Genomic DNA, 16,425 nt, shown 5'->3' with positions numbered 1-16,425 from the left:
TATAGTGAAATGAAACAATGAATAAAACGGTTAGACTTACAGGAGGACCAGCAGGGCCAGACAGACCGTCATTACCACGAGCGCCCTAGACAGAAGAAACACAAGATACTGTCACCACACAGCAGAGGACCAGCTCAATAACATACACTGAGACGTAACGATCCATGACATGAAGTTATCATTCAATAATAATTGTATTCAACAGAGAGCGAGCTATACGCCAGCTAAAGTTCTCTCTCTGTCTGTGGTTTGACCTTAAGGTTCAGGTCCTCCACTTTCCGCATTGTGAGGTCACTACAGTCTGGGACTGGTATGAGTAGAGACCATGGTCATGTTACACAGTTCTGGGAGCTCTATTTTGAGTTCTGGAATGAGTTCTAAGCAGGAGGTACAGGCTGAGTTCTAGGGGGAAGTTCTAGAATGAGTTCTAAGCAGGAGGTACAGGCTGAGTTCTAGGGGGAAGTTCTAGAATGAGTTCTAAGCAGGAGGTACAGGCTGAGTTCTAGGGGGAAGTTCTATCAGTTCAAGCAGGATACAGGCTAGTTCAAGTTCTAGAATGAGTTCTAAGCAGGAGGTACAGGCTGAGTTCTAGGGGAAGTTCTAGAATGAGTTCTCTGTCTGCTGAGTTCTGAAGTTCTAGAATGAGTTCTAAGCAGGAGGTACAGGCTGAGTTCTAGGGGGAAGTTCTAGAATGAGTTCTAAGCAGGAGGTACAGGCTGAGTTCTAGGGGGAAGTTCTAGAATGAGTTCTAAGCAGGAGGTACAGGCTGAGTTCTAGGGGGAAGTTCTAGAATGAGTTCTAAGCAGGAGGTTACAGGCTGAGTTCTAGGGGGAAGTTCTAGAATGAGTTCTAAACAGGAGGTTGCAGGCTGAGTTCTGGGGGGAAGTTCTAGAATGAGTTCTAAGCAGGAGGTACAGGCTGAGTTCTGGGGGGAAGTTCTAGAATGAGTTCTAAGCAGGAGGTTACAGGCTGAGTTCTAGGGGGAAGTTCTAGAATGAGTTCTAAGCAGGAGGTTACAGGCTGAGTTCTGGGGGGAAGTTCTAGAATGAGTTCTAAACAGGAGGTTGCAGGCTGAGTTCTGGGGGGAAGTTCTAGAATGAGTTCTAAACAGGAGGTTGCAGGCTGAGTTCTGGGGGGAAGTTCTAGAATGAGTTCTAAACAGGAGGTTGCAGGCTGAGTTCTGGGGGGAAGTTCTAGAATGAGTTCTAAGCAGGAGGTTACAGGCTGAGTTCTAGGGGGAAGTTCTAGAATGAGTTCTAAGCAGGAGGTTACAGGCTGAGTTCTAGGGGGAAGTTCTAGAATGAGTTCTAAGCAGGAGGTTATAGGCTGAGTTCTAGGGGGGAGTTCTAGAATGAGTTCTAGGCCAGGAGAAGGTACTTACAGCAGAACCAGAGGGTCCGGGACGACCTCTCTCACCGGGCAGACCGCGTGGTCCCTTTAGAGAGGGAGAGAGAGAGAGGAGCACAGGTTACAATCAGTAAACAGTAAACATAATTATCTGTACAGCTGATCAGTAACATATCAGATATTGTATATCGTATGTGTGGCAGATCTATTGAGAGTAGTTCTCAGTCTACAGGAGCTAATCAAAGTGACAGATACAGTACTACGCTACATCACTTCTGCATCTGTTCTCACCATTGGTCCAGGAGCGCCATTCTCACCGGGAGCACCAGACTCACCCTACAACAGAGAACAGAGAGAGAGAGAGAGAGAGAGAGAGAGAGCAAAGAGAGAGAAGGTTCAAGAGATGCTTCAACAGGTTTCCCAACGTAACAAACAAACAAGAAAGTCAACCAGGATATGTGTGAGATTAAAATAACGTGAGAGAGATCGAGAATTCTATTGTAGAGTCCTTCCCACCTTAGAACCAGCAGCTCCACCCTCTCCCTTGAGTCCATCCAGACCTGGATAACCCTGGAAAGAGGAGATAAACACAATATCATGAGAGCGGGACTTTGTGACATCGGCTGATGTAAGAATGGCTTTATAAAATACATTTGATTTGATTTGACAGAGAGCCAAAAGTCAAAATCAGTGAAGGATTATTCATAGGATCTAAACTGGCTCGTTGACTGGGCGTTGTTGCAGCAGCAGAACAGAGGAAAACATACAACGACACTAAAATCAGCTCGACAGGAAAGAACACATTTGAAGATGCCTTATTACATATTAGAGCCACCAGCATACAGTGCCACCGGGCCTCCCACTACTCGCTTGCCTCTGAGGCTAAGCAGGGTGGCTTCCTGGATGGGAGACCAGATGCTGCTGGAAGTGGTGCACGATGACAGGTAGGAGGCACTCTTTCCTCTTTACCCCAGGGCAGTGATTGGGGACATTGCCCTGTGTAGGGTGCCGTCTTTCGTAATGGGACGTTATACGTGCGTCCTGACTCTCTGTGGTCACTAAAGAGCCCATGTTACTTATCGTAAGAGTAGGGGTGTCAACCCCTGGTGTCCTGGCTAAATTCAGAATCTGGCTACTTAATCCTCCCCAGCTTCCAACTGGCTCAACCCCCCCTCTCCTCTGTAACTATTCCCCAGATCGTTGCTGTAAATGAGAATCTGTCCTCAGTCAACTTACCTGGTAAAGTGAAAGGATATATTTTGTATTATCATTCCTATGACATAACTATGACATAACTCACTCTGTGGCCCTTGATTCCAGGCAGACCGGGGGTCCCTGGGAATCCACGAGCTCCCTGTTGTAGAGAAGAATAGAGAACAACACAAAAAAAGAGGAGAGAGAAAGAGAAAGATGGATCGATAAAGGACAGACGAGAGAGAATTAAAATATTTTTCCCTATTCTGTTATTCTCAGGATCTGCTTTCCTGCTCTGGTTTAGAGCCAGGCATATGAGGGCCAGAGGGCCAGAGGGCCAGAGGGCCAGGGGGCCAGAGGGCCAGAGGGCCAGAGGGCCAGAGGGCCAGAGGGCCAAGAGGGCCAGAGGGCCAGAGGGCCAGAGGGCCAGAGGGCCAGAGGGCCAGAGGGCCAGAGGGCCAGGGGGCCAGGGGGCCAGGTGACATCAGGGTTGATTTAGTAGAGAACAGCTCTTTCTCTCTTTGTCTTGTCTGACTGAATCATCTTGGAGAGTCTTCTAACTGGACTGTATCTGACTGAATCATCTTGGAGAGTCTTCTAACTGGACTGTATCTGACTGAATCATCTTGGAGAGTCTTCTAACTGGACTGTATCTGACTGAATCATCTTGGAGAGTCTTCTAACTGGACTGTATCTGACTGAATCATCTTGGAGAGTCTTCTAACTGGACTGTATCTGACTGAATCATCTTGGAGAGTCTTCTAACTGGACTGTATCTGACTGAATCATCTTGGAGAGTCTTCTAACTGGACTGTATCTGACTGAATCATCTTGGAGAGTCTTCTAACTGGACTGTATCTGACTGAATCATCTTGGAGAGTCTTCTAACTGGACTGTATCTGACTGAATCATCTTGGAGAGTCTTCTAACTGGACTGTATCTGACTGAATCATCTTGGAGAGTCTTCTAACTGGACTGTATCTGACTGAATCATCTTGAGAGTCTTCTAACTGGACTGTATCTGACTGAATCATCTTGGAGAGTCTTCTAACTGGACTGTATCTGACTGAATCATCTTGGAGAGTCTTCTAACTGGACTGTATCTGACTGAATCATCTTGGAGAGTCTTCTAACTGGACTGTATCTGACTGAATCATCTTGGAGAGTCTTCTAACTGGACTGTATCTGACTGAATCATCTTGGAGTCTTCTAACTGGACTGTATCTGACTGAATCATCTTGGAGAGTCTTCTGACTGTACTGTATCTGACTGAATCATCTTGGAGTCTTCTGACTGGACTGTATCTGACTGAATCATCTTGGAGAGTCTTCTAACTGGACTGTATCTGACTGAATCATCTTGGAGAGTCTTCTAACTGGACTGTATCTGACTGAATCATCTTGGAGAGTCTTCTAACTGGACTGTATCTGACTGAATCATCTTGGAGAGTCTTCTAACTGGACTGTATCTGACTGAATCATCTTGAGTCTTCTAACTGGACTGTATCATCTTGGAGAGTCTTCTGACTGTACTGTATCTGACTGAATCATCTTGGAGTCTTCTGACTGGACTGTATCTGACTGAATCATCTTGGAGAGTCTTCTGACTGTAGATGGTATGCCTGTTATGTCTGTCAAATTCACTTCTCTTCGTGACTGATCATATTGGGATAGTGTGTGTACAAATGTAATAACCGAGGCAGCATGAATAGGCTGTGAGAAAAACTGCGAGTAGATAAATTAACAGATAAACGTAGGCATAAATGAAGAGCTATATTAACAGATTAATTAACCAATAACTGATTAATGAAGGGATAAATGAAGAGCTATATTAACAGATTAATTAACCAATAACTGATTAATGAAGGGATAAATGAAGAGCTATATTAACAGATTAATTAACCAATAACTGATTAATGAAGGGATAAATGAAGAGCTATATTAACAGATTAATTAACCAATAACTGATTAATGAAGGGATAAATGAAGAGCTATATTAACAGATTAATTAACCAATAACAGATAAATGAAGAGCTATATTAACAGATTAATTAACCAATAACAGATAAATGAAGAGCTATATTAACAGATTAATTAACCAATAACAGATAAATGAAGAGCTATATTAACAGATTAATTAACCAATAACAGATAAATGAAGAGCTATATTAACATATTAATTAACTAATAACAGATAAATGAAGAGCTATATTAACAGATGAATGAACCAATAACAGATGATAAAGAGATAAATGAAACCATACCTGAGGACCAGAAGGTCCACGTTCACCACCTTTGCCAGGTTTGCCAGCCTCACCCTACAGCAGAGACAGGACGGAAGGGAGAAGAGGGCCAGTAGGCCAGTTAGTTACAATATTCAATGAACTTTTGTTCAATACATAAATAGTAAAAGATTAAAAAAAAAATGAATGAATCAATAAATAATTAACATATTTAGGTTTTGATGCTAATTAGTTTGAAAATTGAAATTCAGTTAGCAAACAGTGCATCCTGGGGGATAGACGGATACATGACTGCTGGGTCAGCCTGATACCACCTAGTGGCAAAATGGAGGAATTGCATTTCCAATATTAATTTTTAATTTCTTTACCCTCCCTAGCTGCATATCTATTTATAACAACTATAATGAAGGATTTACACATAGTAGCCATAAGACAATGCATTGAACAAGACATAGAAAGGGACCGTACACAACAAATCAAGGATAGTTGAAATCACAGTGTTCAACTGTTTTGTGGGTTAAATTGTCTCTACTTCGAGTCCTAGAGTTAATGTTGATAACTGGAGGTGATTGAGACGGTGAACTTTTAACTTCATTAAGAGAAACCAGAGACAGGAAGTTACATATATGGAGTTATCCACAGATGTGGGACAGGCCTCAAAGTCAATATTTTCCCAGGATGCTATGTTGCAGGTTGATTTTCTAAAATGCTTGTTTCAATATCTGTTTTGGCATGTACATTGATTGTCATTTATATTTTAAGCTACACAAAGATGAGAAACATTTTTCCCTAAACTAATCCAATCTGTAAGGGATTTGGATATATTGCAAACATTAGTGAGATAGTTATGACAGTTTACATGGTGCAGGTAGTCTTCAGTTATAATGTTTTCCCCCACTCTGACAGACATACTTAATGCAGGTTGTGGGGGGGTTATTTTGAGGTTTCTTTGGTCCCACACCCATTTTGTGGGACTGTATAAATCCCTGTTTAATTCAACTTGCAGGAAGCTCTAACGGGGATATCACATAACAAAGCTCTAACAGGGATATCACATAACAAAGCTCTAACGGGGATATCACATAACAAAGCTCTAACAGGGATATCACATAACAAAGCTCTAACAGGGATATCACATAACAAAGCTCTAACGGGGATATCACATAACAAAGCTCTAACAGGGATATCACATAACAAAGCTCTAACAGGGATATCACATAACAAAGCTCTAACAGGGATATCACATAACAAAGCTCTAACAGGGATATCACATAACAAAGCTCTAACAGGGATATCACATAACAAAGCTCTAACAGGGATATCACATAACAAAGCTCTAACAGGGATATCACATAACAAAGCTCTAACAGGGATATCACATAACAAAGCTCTAACAGGGATATCACATAACAAAGCTCTAACAGGGATATCACATAACAAAGCTCTAACAGGGATATCACATAACAAAGCTCTAACAGGGATATCACATAACAAAGCTCTAACAGGGATATCACATAACAAAGCTCTAACAGGGATATCACATAACAAAGCTCTAACAGGGATATCACATAACAAAGCTCTAACGGGGATATCACATAACAAAGCTCTAACAGGGATATCACATAACAAAGCTCTAACAGGGATATCACATAACAAAGCTCTAACAGGGATATCACATAACAAAGCTCTAACAGGGATATCACATAACAAAGCTCTAACGGGGATATCACATAACAAAGCTCTAACGGGGCTTGAATATCACATAACAAAGCTCTAACAGGGATATCACATAACAAAGCTCTAACAGGGATATCACATAACAAAGCTCTAACAGGGATATCACATAACAAAGCTCTAACGGGGATTGAATATCACATAACAAAGCACCATAATGTGGCAATTTGCACCTTTATAATTCAAAGGGAATTGAACTCTGATGGAATTGATTGTTAATTCAAAACAACACATTAAATTGTAAAATGTCAAGGGAGCTGATTTAAAACAAAACAACAACAGCGAAAAAAAGTAAAATGGTAGTTGAAGTTGAATTTAAGCAGCTCTTTGTGAGTCAGATATTTACTGTCATTTTAACTCCCCTAAAATATTAACACCATGACCAGAGTAGTTTTAACACAATATGGGTGTGGGACCAATATAAACCCCAAAACAGTGTTACATTTGACTCCATCGGAGTTGAATTAAGTCTTCGATTCCACAGGAATCAGTCACTGGTGAAGATGGGATATGGTGGTGGGGTGGTGGGTTGGTGGTGAAGATGGGATATGGTGGTGGGGTGGTGGTGAAGATGGGATATGGTGGTGGGGTGGTGGTGTGGTGGTGAAGATGGGATATGGTGGTGGGGTGGTGGGTTGGTGGTGAAGATGGGATATGGTGGTGGGGTGGTGGTGAAGATGGGATATGGTGGTGGGGTGGTGGTGTGGTGGTGAAGATGGGATATGGTGGTGGGGTGGTGGGTTGGTGGTGAAGATGGGATATGGTGGTGGGGTGGTGGGGTGGTGGTGAAGATGGGATATGGTGGTGGGTTGGTGGGTTGGTGGGGAAGATGGGATATGGTGGTGGGGTGGTGGGTTGGTGGTGAAGATGGGATATGGTGGTGGGGTGGTGGGTTGGTGGTGAAGATGGGATATGGTGGTAGGGTGGTGGGTTGGTGGTGAAGATGGGATATGGTGGTGGGGTGGTGGGTTGGTGGTGAAGATGGGATATGGTGGTGGGGTGGTGGGTTGGTGGTGAAGATGGGATATGGTGGTGGGGTGGTGGGTTGGTGGTGAAGATGGGATATGGTGGTGGGTTGGTGGTGAAGATGGGATATGGTGGTGGGTTGGTGGTGAAGATGGGATTTGGTGGTGGGGTGGTGGGGACGATGGGATATGGTGGTGGGTTGGTGGGGACGATGGGATTTGGTGGTGGGGTGGTGGGGACGATGGGATATGGTGGTGGGTTGGTGGGGACGATGGGATATGGTGGTGGGTTGGTGGTGAAGATGGGATATGGTGGTGGGGTGGTGGGGACGATGGGATATGGTGGTGGGTTGGTGGGGACGATGGGATATGGTGGTGGGGTGGTGGTTAAGATGGGATATGGTGGTGGGGTGGTGGGGACGATGGGATATGGTGGTGGGTTGGTGGGGACGATGGGATATGGTGGTGGGTTGGTGGTGAAGATGGGATATGGTGGTGGGGTGCTGGTGAAGTTGGGATTTGGTGGTGGGGTGGTGGGGTGGTGATGGGATATGGTGGTGGGTTGGTGGGGAAGATGGGATATGGTGGTGGGGTGGTGGGTTGGTGGTGAAGATGGGATATGGTGGTGGGGGTGGTGGGGTGGTGATGGGATATGGTGGTGGGTTGGTGGGGACGATGGGATATGGTGGTGGGATGGTGGTGAAGATGGGATATGGTGGTGGTTGGTGGTGGGACGATGGGATATGGTGGTGGGTTGGTGGGGTTGGTGGGGACGATGGGATATGGTGGTGGGTTGGTGGGGGAAGATGGGATATGGTGGTGGGGGGTGGTGGTTGAAGATGGGATATGGTGGTGGGTTGGTGGGGACGATGGGATATGGTGGTGGGTTGGTGGGGAAGATGGGATATGGTGGTGGTGGGTTGGTGGTGAAGATGGGATATGGTGGGGGGTGGTGGTGAAGTTGGGATTTGGTGGTGGGGTGGTGGGGACGATGGGATATGGTGGTGGGTTGGTGGGGAAGATGGGATATGGTGGTGGGTTGGTGGTGAAGATGGGATATGGTGGTGGGGTGGTGGGGACGATGGGATATGGTGGTGGGTTGGTGGGGACGATGGAATATGGTGGTGGGATGGTGGTTAAGATGGGATATGGTGGTGGGGTGGTGGGGACGATGGGATATGGTGGTGGGTTGGTGGGGTTGGTGGGGAAGATGGGATATGGTGGTGTGTTGGTGGGGAAGATGGGATATGGTGATGGGTTGGTGGGGACGATGGGATATGGTGGTGGGTTGGTGGGGTTGGTGGTGAAGATGGGATATGGATGTGGGTTGGTGGGGAAGATGGGATATGGTGATGGGTTGGTGGGGACGATGGGATATGGTGGTGGATTGGTGGGGTTGGTGGGGAAGATGGGATATGGTGGTGGGTTGGTGGGTTGGTGGGGAAGATGGGATATGGTAGTGGGTTGGTGGGTTGGTGGGGAAGATGGGATATGGTGATGGGTTGGTGGGGACGATGGGATATGGTGGTGGGTTGGTGGGGTTGGTGGGTTGGTGGGTTGGTGGGGACGATGGGATATGGTGGTGGATTGGTGGGGTTGGTGGGGACGATGGGATATGGTGGTGGGTTGGTGGGGACGGTGTTCGGTGCAGATACAGGTCCGCTGGGGGCTGTAATGATTATCACATTCATATCAGACGAACGTTTATCATCATGATCACAAGACCAGTCACCGAGCCAATGGGGAAAACATGTCATTGTGACTGTGGAGGGGAGAATACATGGGTGTGGGAGAAGTTTGGACGGGGAGTGTTATACTGACTGCCTCACACATGGACTTTACAAGATGGACCGTAGAAGGCCCTGAAGGATCACCATGTAACATCACCTCATCAGGAAAATCTCCTAGCCCGAGTTAGCATGACGTTTCTATGTGTGGGGGAATTGTTTAGGACAGTGTAACAACACTTTATAGTGTTTTTTTTTACTTTATCGCTGAACAGTCTGCCAGCAGCCGTCCTTCTTGTGTATGGACCGGGGGGGGGGGGGGCTGTGTTTGACAGTGTTAGTTTCATGTATCAAACACTTCCTCAATAGCCTGTGGAAGAGTCTCCAGTTGTGTGTTTGACAGTGAAGGTGTCAGTAGTTCCACTTACATCATCTCCAGGTTTACCAGAGGGTCCGGGTGGACCACGGGGACCCAACGAGCCCTGTCAGGAGAGAACAGAGACAGTTAGTCAGAACAGGTAGGACAGTTAGTCAGACAGACTGTTAACACACCGAACACAGACAGACAGACAGACAGATAGACAGACAGACAGACAGACAGACAGACAGTTACCACACAGAACAGAGACAGTCAGTCAGATAGACAGTTTCCACACAGAACAGAAACAGTCAGTCAGACAGACAGTTACCACACACAGCCACTGGAGGGCACTGCTGTAGAGGGAATACACTACAGCGACAGGAGAGACGGAGTGTGTGTGTGTGTGTGTGTGTGTGTGTGTGTGTGTGTGTGTGTGTGTGTGTGTGTGTGTGTGTGTGTGTGTGTGTGTGTGTGTGTGTGTGTGTGTGTGTGCGTGCGTGCGTGCGTGTGTGTGTGTTGTAAAGGCATTTCCCTCTCATATTAACTAGATCCCCTGGCTGAGAAGTTTTTAAAGAGATGCCAGAGGAGATATATAAAAAACATGGCCACAGACGATGTTAATTATGATTTGGATTATAGAAGAGGAGCTGTTGTAATCCAGACAGACAGAGGTAACGAACATCCGATGTCAATCATTATGGGAAGTGTCTTGAAGTGGTTTTTATTATTGTGATTTTCACATCTTGCCAAGTTATGCTGGGACAGTGCATAACAATGGAGAGGAAAGAGAATTGACAACTTCTATGGCTAAAAACAAACAATACACATTTTTACAAGTAAAATATTATGTTTGTTTTTTCTCCCAATTGTTTCAACATTTCTGGCGACCTCTTATGGCCTCTTTCTATGGGAAGAATGAATGGACTTTACCGGTAAACCTTTAGGTTGTTAAGGTTCTTTAACCTGAGTGTTCTGGCCTGCTGTTTCCTGGCTACAGATTCTGTAATAGGGTTCTTTTTGGGGATAACATGTTTTTGTGTGTGTGTGTATGTGTGTGTGTGTGTGTGTGTGTGTGTGTGTGTGTGTGTGTGTGTGTGTGTGTGTGTGTGTGTGTGTGTGTGTGTGTGTGTGTGGGTGTGTGTGTGTTTTTGGGAACTGATGTGATTCATCTGGTCCTGCCAACAACAAAGCCAGCAGGTTTGATTCTAATTGCAGGTAATGATGTATGAACTGTGGACTGGAGGTTGGCGGTAGACCTCTGTCGCTCCCTGTCTGTCTGTCTGTCTGTCTGTCTGTCTGTCTGTCTGTCTGTCTGTCTGTCTGTCTGTCTGTCTTTCTGTCCAGGCGTCAGCAGGAGGAGATTAACACAGTGGCTCTCATTAAGCCCTCACACCATCCTAGGAGTGTGTGTGTGTGTGTGTGTGTGTGTGTGTGTGTGTGTGTGTGTGTGTGACAACTGCTCATGTAAAACGTGCTTTATAAATACATTTGATTGATTGAAGAGGGGATGTGAATAGACCCTCACACTTGTGGGTAACTATTATGGGATACTTACAGCTGATCCGGGCTCTCCAGCCTCTCCGGGGTTGCCTTGGAAACCTTGTGGACCCTGGGACAGAAGAGAAGGGAGAGGAGAGGTTAGAGAGGTCTGTGAAGTTAACCAGATTATTTTAGATGGTCATCGGCCTTTTGATAATGTGTGTGATATTGACTTTGATTCCTCAGATGACATTACAGAAAGGAAATACTAAAGGAGGTAGATAATATTACAATATTATTTTTTGTAATACCTAGGTATTGACTTCAGCTAGACCTGATCTAGGATGGCTGTCACAAGTTTAGAATTCCTAAGTCTAACTAGAAGTCTACACAAATACTCACACACATCAAATCAACCCATGTCCTGATCATATCTGAGTCTGATCCCACTCCCTTTGGGGCCAGGACAGCTAGTACAGGGTCTACAGCTACTACAGCTAACACAGCTAGTACAGATAGTACAGCTAATACAGCTAATACAGCTAGTACAGCTAATACAGCTAGTACAGGGTCTACAGCTACTACAGCTAGTACAGGGTTTACAGCTAGCACGGCTAGTATAGGGTCTACAGCTACTACAGCTAACACAGCTAGTACAGATAGTACAGCTAATACAGCTTATACAGCTAGTACAGCTAATACAGCTAGTACAGGGTCTACAGCTAAGTACAGCTCAACAGCTAGCTACTACAGCTAGTACAGGGTTTACAGCTAGCACAGCTAGTACAGGGTTTACAGCTAGCACAGCTAGTATAGGGTCTACAGCTACTACAGCTAACACAGCTAGTACAGATAGTACAGCTAATACAGCTAATACAGCTAGTACAGCTAATACAGCTAGTACAGGGTCTACAGCTAGTACAGGGTCTACAGCTACTACAGCTAGTACAGGGTTTACAGCTAGCACAGCTAGTACAGGGTTTACAGCTAGCACAGCTAGTACAGGGTTTACAGCTACTAAAGGGTTACAGCTACACAGCTAACACAGCTAGTAAAGGGTACAGCTACTACAAGTACAGGGTCTAATACAGCTAGTACAGCTAATACAGCTAGTACAGGGTCTACAGCTACTACAGCTAGTACAGGGTTTACAGCTAGCACAGCTAGTACAGGGTTTACAGCTAGCACAGCTAGTACAGGGTCTACAGCTACTACAGCTAACACAGCTAGTACAGATAGTACAGCTAATACAGCTAATACAGCTAGTACAGCTAATACAGCTAGTACAGGGTCTACAGCTACTACAGCTAGTACAGGGTTTACAGCTAGCACAGCTAGTACAGGGTTTAGCACAGCTAGCACAGCTAGCTACAGGGTTTACAGCTACTACAGCTAGTACAGGGTTTACAGCTAGCAGCTAGTACATCTAGTACAGGGTCTACAGCTACTACAGCTAACACAGCTAGTACAGGGATACTACAGCTAATACAGCTACAGGGTTTACAGCTACTACAGCTAACACAGCTAGTACAGGGTCTAGTACAGCTAGTACAGGGTCTACAGCTACTACAGCTAGTACAGGGTTTACAGCTAACACAGCTAGTACAGGGTCTACAGCTAGCACAGCTAGTACAGGGTCTACAGCTACTACAGCTAACACAGCTAGTACAGATAGGATCTACAGCTAAGCTACAGCTAGTACAGGATACAGCTAGTACAGATAATACAGCTAGTACAGGGTCTACAGCTAGTACAGGGTCTACAGCTACTACAGCTAGTACAGGGTTTACAGCTAGCACAGCTAGTACAGGGTTTACAGCTAGCACAGCTAGTACAGGGTTTACAGCTACTACAGCTAACACAGCTAGTAAAGGGTCTACAGCTACTACAGCTAGTACAGGGTCTACAGCTAGCACAGCTAGTACAGGGTTTACAGCTACTACAGCTAGCACAGCTAGTACAGGGTTTACAGCTAGCACAGCTAGTACAAGGTCTACAGCTAGTACAGCTAGTACAGGGTTTACAGCTAGCACAGCTAGTACAGGGTTTACAGTCACTACAGCTAACACAGCTAGTACAGGGTCTACAACTACTACAGCTAACACAGCTAGTATAGCTAGTACAGGATCTACAGTTACTACAGTTAACACAGCTAGTACAGCTAGTACAGGGTCTACAGCTATTACAGCTAGTACAGGGTCTACAGCTACTACAGCTAACACAGCTAGTACAGCTACTACAGCTAGCACAGCTAGTACAGGGTCTACAGATAGCACAGCTAGTACAGGGTTTACAGCTACTACAGCTAACACAGCTAGTACACGGTCTACAGCTACTACAGCTAGTACAGGGTTTACAGCTACTACAGCTAACACAGCTAGTACAGCTACTACAGCTAGCACAGCTAGTACAGGGTCTACAACAGCTAGCTAATACAGCTAGTACAGGGTTTACAGCTACTACAGCTAATACAGCTAGTACTGGGTCTACAGCTACTACAGCTAGTACAGCTAGTACAGGGTCTACAGCTAGCACAGCTAGTACAGGGTTTACAGCTACTACAGCTAACACAGCTAGTACACGGTCTACAGCTACTACAGCTAGTACAGGGTTTACAGCTACTACAGCTAACACAGCTAGTACAGCTACTACAGCTAGCACAGCTAGTACAGGGTCTACAGCTAGCACAGCTAGTACAGGGTTTACAGCTACTACAGCTAACACAGCTAGTACAGCTAGTACAGGGTCTACAGCTAGTACAGCTAGTACAGGGTCTACAGCTACTACAGCTAACACAGCTAGTACAGCTACTACAGCTAGCACAGCTAGTACAGGGTCTACAGCTAGCACAGCTAGTACAGGGTTTACAGCTACTACAGCTAACACAGCTAGTACACGGTCTACAGCTACTACAGCTAGTACAGGGTTTACAGCTACTACAGCTAACACAGCTAGTACATCTAGTACAGGGTCTACAGCTACTACAGCTAGTACAGCTAGTACGGGGTTTACAGCTACTACAGCTAGTACAGCTAGTACAGGGTCTACAGCTACTACAACTAGTACAGCTAGTACAGGGTTTACAGCTACTACAGCTAACACAGCTTGTACGGGGTCTACAGCTAGTACAGCTAGTACAGAGTCTACAGCTAGTACTGGGTCTACAGCTTGGACAGTTAATGCAGCTAGTACAGCTAATACAGGGTTCTAATACAGATAGTACAGCTACTAAAGTTAATACAGCTAGTGCAGCAAGTACAGCTAGTACAGCTAATACAGGGTTCTAATACAGCTAGTAGAGCTAATACAGCTAGTACAGCTAAAATAGCTAGTACAGCTAGTACAGCTAGTAGAGCTAATACAGCTAGTACAGCTAAAACAGCTAGTACAGCTAGTACAGCTAATACAGCTAGTACAGCTAATACAGCTAGTACAGCTAGTACAGCTAAAACAGCTAAAACAGCTAAAACAGCTAGTACAGCTAATACAGCTAGTACAGCTAAAACAGCTAGTACAGCTAGTACAGCTAATACAGCTAGTACAGCTAGTCCAGCTAATACAGGGTTTTAATACAGCTAGTACAGCTAAAACAGCTAGTACAGCTAAAACAGCTAGTACAGCTAAAACAGCTAATACAGCTAGTACAGCTAGTACAGCTAGTACAGCTAGTACAGCTAAAACAGCTAGTACAGCTAATACAGCTAATACAGCTAGTACAGCTAGTACAGCTAGTACAGCTAATACAGCTTGTACAGCTAATACAGCTGGTACAGCTAATACAGCTAATACAGCTTGTACAGCTAATACAGCTAGTACAGCTAATACAGGGTCTACAGCCAGTACAGCTATTAAAGCTACTACAGCTAATACAGTGTTCTAATATAGCTAGTGCAGCTCGTACAGCTAATACAGCTAATATAGCTAGTACAGCTAATACAGCTAGTACAGCTAATACAGCTAATACAGCTAATACAGCTAATACAGCTAGTACAGCTAATACAGGGTTATAATACAGCTAGTACAGCTAATACAGCTAATATAGCTAGTACAGCTAATACAGCCAATACAGGGTTATAATACAGCTAGTACAGCTAATACAGGGTTCTAATACAGCTAGTAGAGCTCGTACAGCTAATACAGGGTTCTAATGCAGCTAGTACAGCTAGTACAGCTAATACAGGGTCTACAGGGTGTGGATCAAAATGCAAAGCTCTCCAAAGATTCATGCTCAGACATGTCCTCTGGCTAGCTGGCAACACCTGCCACTTTAATTACTTTAGAGGAAAGATAGGAGAGGACAGGGGCCGAGCGGGCTTTGGGTAGAGGGCTGAGGATCATACCTGGGTTCAAATGGGATTTGCAATATTTCCAATTCTTTAGCTGTGCTTGAGCTACCCTGGTGCAATGGAATCATTGGAGTAGTCCCGAAATGAGCACATCCTGGCACTCCAGGAAGACTAAAGCAAAATATTTTGAATACTATTTGAACCTATGTCTGGGGGGCGGGTGAGGGGAAGGGCCTAACAGGCACAGTAACCTAGCTAGTGTATATGGGAACATGTATTCCGTGTTCATGGTGTATGCCTCTGTTTCAGTGCTGACATGACATGTATTCACTCACTGTTTGATTCAGGCCTTCATCTATACACATACAGTACGACGAGAACTAGCCTTCTGACTAATAATTAAACTCAATACTGAACTTTGTGAAGTTATTTGACTGAGTGCTATGGGACAAACTAGTGTAAAGAACCACAGTCATATCATAATGTACCAGTAGACTGTATACCTTTGCATATGATATACATGTTTATACATGGCTCTGGGCTGAACTGATATACATGGCTCTGGGCTGAACTGATACACATGGCTCTGGGCTGAACTGATATACATGGCTCTGGGCTGAACTGATACACATGGCTCTGGGCTGAACTGATACACATGGCTCTGGGCTGAACTGATATACATGGCTCTGGGCTGAACTGATACACATGGCTCTGGGCTGAACTGATACACATGGCTCTGGGCTGAACTGATATACATGGCTCTGGGCTGAACTGATACACATGGCTCTGGGCTGAACTGATATACATGGCTCTGGGCTGAACTGATATACATGGCTCTGGGCTGAACTGATATACATGGCTCTGGGCTGAACTGATACACATGGCTCTGGGCTGAACTGATATACATGGCTCTGGGCTGAACTGATATACATGGCTCTGGGCTGAACTGATACACATGTTTATATATGTCTAAGCGTGCACAGTACCAACTGTTATAGGCTTGTTGACGGGAGTCTCTGTGTGTGTGTGTGTGTGTGTGTGTGTGTGTGTGTGTGTGTGTGTGTGTGTGTGTGTGTGTGTGTGTGTGTGT

At 45.0% G+C, this 16,425-nt stretch overlaps 2 protein-coding genes across 3 annotated transcripts in view; one reads left to right on the top strand and one right to left on the bottom strand.

Annotated features, from left to right (window-relative positions):
- The window catches only part of LOC135540388 (collagen alpha-1(II) chain-like), a 103,513-nt gene that overhangs the window by 52,408 nt on the left and 34,680 nt on the right, over nt 1-16,425 (bottom strand). For both annotated transcript variants that reach the window (XM_064967005.1, XM_064967006.1), the window contains 8 exons: nt 11,126-11,179; nt 9,638-9,691; nt 4,805-4,858; nt 2,648-2,701; nt 1,864-1,917; nt 1,639-1,683; nt 1,382-1,435; nt 41-85 (listed from right to left, as the gene is read on the bottom strand). In XM_064967005.1, the coding sequence (XP_064823077.1) occupies nt 41-85; nt 1,382-1,435; nt 1,639-1,683; nt 1,864-1,917; nt 2,648-2,701; nt 4,805-4,858; nt 9,638-9,691; nt 11,126-11,179 (414 nt within the window). The remainder of the gene's footprint in view (nt 1-40; nt 86-1,381; nt 1,436-1,638; nt 1,684-1,863; nt 1,918-2,647; nt 2,702-4,804; nt 4,859-9,637; nt 9,692-11,125; nt 11,180-16,425) is intronic.
- LOC135525567 (fused isobutyryl-CoA mutase-like) lies at nt 11,394-15,655 on the top strand. Its single transcript, XM_064953262.1, has 4 exons — nt 11,394-11,406; nt 12,231-12,314; nt 13,103-13,240; nt 15,645-15,655. The coding sequence occupies exons 1-4, from the start codon at nt 11,394-11,396 to the stop codon at nt 15,653-15,655; spliced, it is 246 nt and encodes an 81-aa protein (XP_064809334.1).

The sequence above is a fragment of the Oncorhynchus masou genome, chromosome 5 (assembly GCF_036934945.1).
Source record: "Oncorhynchus masou masou isolate Uvic2021 chromosome 5, UVic_Omas_1.1, whole genome shotgun sequence".
Classification (NCBI taxonomy): Eukaryota; Metazoa; Chordata; class Actinopteri; order Salmoniformes; family Salmonidae; genus Oncorhynchus; species Oncorhynchus masou.
This window is presented reverse-complemented; position numbering and strand designations above follow the sequence as displayed.